The sequence below is a fragment of the Olea europaea genome, unplaced genomic scaffold (assembly GCF_002742605.1).
Source record: "Olea europaea var. sylvestris unplaced genomic scaffold, O_europaea_v1 scaffold512, whole genome shotgun sequence".
In the NCBI taxonomy this organism is placed as follows: domain Eukaryota; kingdom Viridiplantae; phylum Streptophyta; class Magnoliopsida; order Lamiales; family Oleaceae; genus Olea; species Olea europaea.
In genome coordinates this window covers 172,254-178,726 of record NW_019263439.1, presented here as the reverse complement: position 1 = coordinate 178,726, position 6,473 = coordinate 172,254, and the positions used below count along the sequence as shown (strand labels likewise).

At 36.6% G+C, this 6,473-nt stretch overlaps 1 protein-coding gene across 4 annotated transcripts in view; it reads right to left on the bottom strand.

The window, feature by feature from the left end:
* The window catches only part of LOC111388644, a 5,904-nt gene extending 763 nt beyond the window's left edge, over positions 1-5,141 (bottom strand). Inside the window, exons 1-4 of one of the 4 annotated variants that reach the window (XM_023013399.1) lie at positions 4,893-5,141; positions 2,255-2,263; positions 2,039-2,170; positions 530-644 (exon numbers count right to left, since the gene is read on the bottom strand). In XM_023013399.1, the coding sequence (XP_022869167.1) occupies positions 530-644; positions 2,039-2,170; positions 2,255-2,263; positions 4,893-4,973 (337 nt within the window). In that variant the 5' untranslated portion in view covers positions 4,974-5,141. The other 3 variants (XM_023013397.1, XM_023013398.1, XM_023013401.1) reach the window with 3 other exon arrangements.
* Between the last annotated feature and the right edge of the window lie 1,332 nt (positions 5,142-6,473).

Genomic DNA, 6,473 nt, shown 5'->3' with positions numbered 1-6,473 from the left:
CCCCCCCACAAAACAAAAAACCCCCCCTCCCTCCTTCCCCTTTGAACTGCCAAAAGGCCCAAAACAAATCAAAGTCAATACATGTCAGACATACCAGTCAACACCAATGACTTCACATGAAAGAGGAAAAAGTGAAAGGAGGCTAATTTCCATCTGAAGTACGAGTTCAATGAAGCCTTAATCAATGAGCACAACCTCAGTTGTGACTAGTTTTTTACCTGAAGTACGAGCTATTTGTCTGATGTCATATTATTTATTTCTTCCATCTTATGTTGGGTCCCGTTATTGGCAGGTTAATTAAGTATATGAATTGTGCTTAACTGTAATAATCTTCCCCACATGTACATGTAAAGCTAATCTAACCAAATGGAGAAGCAAGAAGTCACTGAATTAAAGGTAATAGCATCTCATGAGACGGAAACAAAACAAAGGAAAGCAAAGCAACAAAAAGACCCTAATCATATTGCCTTTTTTTAATTAAAATCAAAGGACAACACCAGAGAATACACAATCGGAGAATTCAACTTACCAAAGAACTGAGTAAAGATCCGTGTGAAGAAGCTCAAGTTGCGAGAGACGTTATATGCCATTGCAGGAGGAAGAGGTTTGACAATGGTGTCAATGCTAAAGACACGACCAAGAAACTGTACACATGTGAAAGAACTACATCAATGAATGCAATTAAATAAAACATCTTATATGCATAGTAAATTGCAAATGAAAAACCATTACAGGAGGCTAATGACTGCTGTAAATGAATGCAGTGTTAAGTCTCTATATCAATTGAAGAAAAAAATTGGTGACATACCATTAACAGACATGGTCAATAAAAATAGTTTGGCAGATTTTGGTGTAGGTTGGGTGGACGAATCAAGTGAAGTATTTTTGAAGTAACAAACTAGAGTAGAACAATTGATGATAGGTCAAAACGAAATAGAAAACCTTAATATAGAGGAGTAGCAACCAGTTCAAGAGAGTGAAGAATTTATTTCAAATGATGATGAATCTGTTTATTTGGGTGGGAATATGGATTTAGTTTGGAGCCGCTATACTAGGATGAAAGGAATCACTGAATCAGCAAAGACATTATTTCCTAGTGAAATCCCTTTGCTATTGACTAAGACTTGTTCCAAGAGTCACAAGCGATAAGACTTCCTCATAAGTGATTAAAATGACCATGCATGTGCCACCAACACTACGAAAGAAAGGAGTATATTCAAGGATCCAGTTATAGCATGAGGATTCCACACAAATCTGGCTTATATTGAGCTGACCACAAAATCTGATAAAAATAGTGGTGCGCATTGTAAACCGGTATGTGGGCTCTGTGATATGTCCTCTGTCCTCCTAGAGGTTCCTTTCTGTTGACAAAAGGAGAAATATTGCACTTGAAAGGATTACCTGTGCAAACGTCATATTTATAAATCTCCAGAAGACTCTTTTAACTCTTTGGATGAATGAGACTGGAGAAGAACAATTGAATTCGGGAAGATTTTAGGGGTGAATGTTGGTGGAAAAAGGATTTCTAAAGAGTATGGTTATTGATGTCAAAGAAAGGTGGATAAGTGGAAGTGATGGACAGATTACCTGAAGAAAGGACCGTAAACTGAAATATACGCAGGAACTCAAGATTGGAGATCTCAACAACTAGAGGAAAAAATCACATTCTTAATTACTTGTTCTATTCAATTTGGAACCTAACCCAACAAAAATTTGAACCAATATCCAGCTTGAACAAACTATGCTAAGCCTGCTTAAACTAAAATGGTGCCCCTATAAATAAAACATTGAGTTCAATTCACCCTAAGACCTTGATGACCACAGCACCAGTAAATTTTAAAACCCACGATCCCAGCTAACACAATCATTATCAAGTTGTTCGTCATGCCTCAAAGATTTTACCTTAATCCTATAATTACAAATTTTCATCCACAAAAACAAAAAAAATACACCAGTATTCTACTAAACGTGTTCTCATACAATTAACCCAAATCATATACATACGCGTACATATAAGTAAATATATGAATTGAATTACTTGGAAATTGCGCTGGAAACTGTAGCGGAGTTCGGGGTCGATTTCAGTAAGGGAGTCTTCCCCAACGTCGTCGTTTTTGTACTTGTTCTTTCCAGGGACGTGCATTATGGGCGTTTTACCTGGCTGGTTCGTNAGGGAGTCTTCCCCAACGTCGTCGTTTTTGTACTTGTTCTTTCCAGGGACGTGCATTATGGGCGTTTTACCTGGCTGGTTCGTTACTTTGATCTTCGCGTCTTTGAATTTCTCTTCGTTCTCCTCCACCCTCCATGGGGCTGACGCCAGCAGCTCTTTCTTGCCCTTCGCCATTACTATCTGAATTGAATCGATTTTTGATAAATGATACTGGCCTTTGGTGTTTTGTCCCTCTCAAGGGAATTGGATAGGGTGGACAGTGAACAAATAGAGATACGATGTCGTTTGGGTTTTAATTCATTTTTCTGCAATTATAATTTAAAAAGGGAAAATTTCAAAAAATTAAGTATGATATATTTTAAAATTAAGAAAACAAAATTCAAATTTCAAAAATCAGATTTTTATTAAAATTTATTTATGATTTAATTATTTAATTAATTATTTTATTAATTTAATATATTTAGGTAACATATTTATACAATTTAGTCACGAATTAACAATTTAATTACTAATTTATTATTTTTTGGTCACAAATCAAAAATTTTATGTCACAAATTATTTTACGGTCACAATTCAAAAAATTTAGATGTCACAGTTAGTACATCGATCACAAATCAAAAAATTAATTAGTCACAAATTAATTTTTAATCACAACTTATCAAATTATTGGTCACAACTTATTTCTCGATCACAAATCAAAAAATTTATAGGTCACAAATTATTTTATGGTCACAATTCAAAATTTTTATAGGTCACAGGCTTTTCATCAATCACAAATCAAAACATTTATAAGTCACGATTTATTAATTAGTCACAAATCACGAATATTATAAGTCACAACTTATTACACAGTCACAAATTATCAAATTATTAGTCACAAAATAACAATTTTTTGGGTCACACATTATTTATTGGTCACAATTTTTATTGATCACATATTGTTTACCGATCACAAATTAACCAATTTAATAGTCACAATTGACCCAATAATTTGTGACCAACACTTGCGACCACGACCACGACCACCACCAACATCGCCGACCACCACTGCCAAATCCACCATGCCAGGCAGCATCGCCACCTGCACCACCAACAAAAACTATCACAAACCTCCAACAACACCTAACACCAAGGCAACCCATGACCACCGCACCCAGATTGGAGGAAGAAACCACCTCAGAAACCTCAACACCCTGCAACACCATTGCAAACAGAGGCAAACACCATCGCAAACAGCTAAACATTACCACCACAAAACAGAGGAACACCACCGCAAACAGAGGCAAATACCGTGCCTACTCCGAACATAGAGATGCAACATATTTTGAAAACCCCCACCACCACTTTCACCCTAGATATCCTCCACCACCATCACATCATCTACATCACATATTGTTTACCGGTCACATGAGTCGATTTCCACCACCACCAAAATCATCTACATCACATCTAAATTCAAAACCCCCACCACCACATTCACCCTAGATATCCACCAAATCGTTGACTGCAACTGTCGGACCATAGTGCGCCGTTGCACCGCCAGAACAACTATTCCACACTCTCTGCTTTGTTTGCCTTCTCCGCTTCAGATTGTGGTGGTGGTCGTCGTCGATGTTGGTAATTGCGGCTTCTACGACGATGACGACAATCATCACAGTCAATGAGAGGGTGCAGAGCAATGAGAGAGAAATGTAGAGAGAGACGGGTTTGGGGAAAATGGGTCGGTTGGAGAGGGTAGGGTTAGTTTATCAATTAATTTAATTTAATAATATATTTATCTAATAATAATATATTAATTAATATAAAACAATCTGATTTTTGAATTATTAAACTTGCAATCTGATTTTAGAATGTTGAATTTTTAAAATATGGTTTTATGTAATTTCCACATTAAAAACTCCACATTCTGGGTTATTCAACTTGAAGCGAAATTTTTCTTATTTTCCTGCCTACCCATGAATTCTTCGGAGCAGGCTGGGATGATGGGAATCTTCTAAGAAGTGCCTCCGTACGCCGCATTCACTACTTTAACTTCTTTTTATACAATTATGAACTCCACCAAACCTGATCAATTCCAACGCTATTTATCCTTTTGGAGTGTACGTCACAACAAAGTAACATATATCAAAATCCGAGTCCTCAATAGAGTGAGATGCTAATCAACGTTTCTTAAGACTTACTATGCCCAAAACAAGGTCTTTCGCCTCTTTAGAATCAAAAGTGCCATCATAGGGAATTGAAGCAAGAGGAACTATCAATTAGGTATAAAAGTCATTTCCTTTCTTACAAAGACTTTAAAAAGTAGAATACTTAGTTGATGTAATCTTTATTACATGATCATATATCTGTAATGTATTGTATGGAATAAGTCTCATTCTTCTAACATTTCCTGAAGTCAATGACTACAGGCCGACCAAAGGAAAACACACCAGGATCTTGCACAAGAGGAGACGTTCTCCATCTTTAAGCCCAGTTACAGAGACGTTTAGCTTTGAAAGAAAAGAACCACTAAATCTCTCGAAAGATATAAAAGATCACTTTCCAATCTGTACATGACTTTCATCGAATACGACGGTTCATAGAAGTCTTGGTTTTTGTTTGATTTAAACAATTTCAGTGGGGCAGATAAAAATATGACTTTACATCGACGGGGAAGTTTTCTACTTTATTATTTGAAAAACTAACAGAATTAAAGTGATCCAATTAAAATGGGGAGTGGAATCTTCGCGTCTTTGAATTTCTCTTCGTTCTCCTCCACCCTCCATGGGGCTGACGCCAGCAGCTCTTTCTTGCCCTTCGCCATTGTTATCTGAATTGAATCGATTTTTGATAAATGATACTGGCTTTTGGTCTTTTGTGTCTCTCGCAAGGGAATTGGATAGGGTGGACAGTGGACTAACAAATAGAGAAACGATGTCGTTTGGATTTTAATTCATTTTTCTGCGATAATAATTTAAAAACTCTACATTCTGGGTTATTCGCCTTGAAGCGAAATTTTTCTTATTTTCCTGCCGACCCATGAAACCTTCAGAGCAGGCTGGGAGTGTGGGAATCGTCGAAGAAGTGCCTCAGTATGCCGCATTCACTACTTTGACTTCTTTTTATGCAATTATGAACTCGACTAAACTTTACCAATTCCAATTCTATTTATCCTTTTGGAGTGTACGTAAAAAACTCGTAAATCTCACAACAAAGTCAACATATATCAAAATCCGAGTCCTCGATAGAGTGAGATGCTAATCAACGTTTCGTAAGACTTGCCATGCCCAAAACAAGGTCTTTCGCCTCTTTAGAATCAAAAGTGCCGTCATAGGGAATTGAAGCAAGAGGAACTATCAATTAGGTATAAAAGTCATTTCCTTTCTTACAAAGACTTTAAAAAGTCAAATACTTAGTTGATGTAATCTTTATTACATGATCATATGTCTGTAATACATTGTATGTCCTATAATAAGTCTCATTCTTCTAACATTTCCTAAAGTCAATGACTACAGGCCGACCAAAGGAAAACTCACCAGGATCTTGTACAAGGGGAGATGTTCTCCATCTTTAAGCCCAGTTACAGAGACGTTTAGCTTTGAAAGAAAAGAAAACCACTAAATCTCTCGAAAGATATAAAAGATCACTTTCCAATCCGTACATATGACTTTCATCGAATACGACAGTTCATAGAAGTTTTGGTTTTTTGCTCGATTTAAACAATTTCAGTGGTACAGATAAAAATATGACTTTACATCGACGGGGAAGTTTTCTACTTTATTATTTGAAAAACTAACAGAATTAAAGAGTGATCCAATTAAAATGGGGTGTGGGATGGGAAATGTAGGATCGAGCATCCACTTTCTATAAACGAAAATCCCGCTAGTGCCACTAGACCCAAGTCGTCTTGACAGATAAAATACAGAATCAAATCACAATAACTTTGCCATGAACACAAACCTTTGGAGCCGAAAGTGCTGCTGCAAGGGGCAAAGGTTGACAGCACTGGTCCTCTCTTTCACTGGTCCTCTCTTTCATCCTCTGTCCTTTTGTCTGTCGAATTTCTTCCAATAATTCTTTCAAATGATAACATACAACACACGCATTCATGGGCCACCTTCGTATACAATTGCAACTCTCTTCCCTACTCACATTCAGTAAGGATTGCATCAAGCATTTCTTTGTCAAGTGTGCATCGATTTGCAATGAACTATTCAACAGTTCATTTTCACGTATATAAAAAATTAACACAAGCACCGAACAAAACTCGTACCAACAAATTTCAAATTGAACAACCAAAGGTTTGTTAAAGAAAATAAAAAAA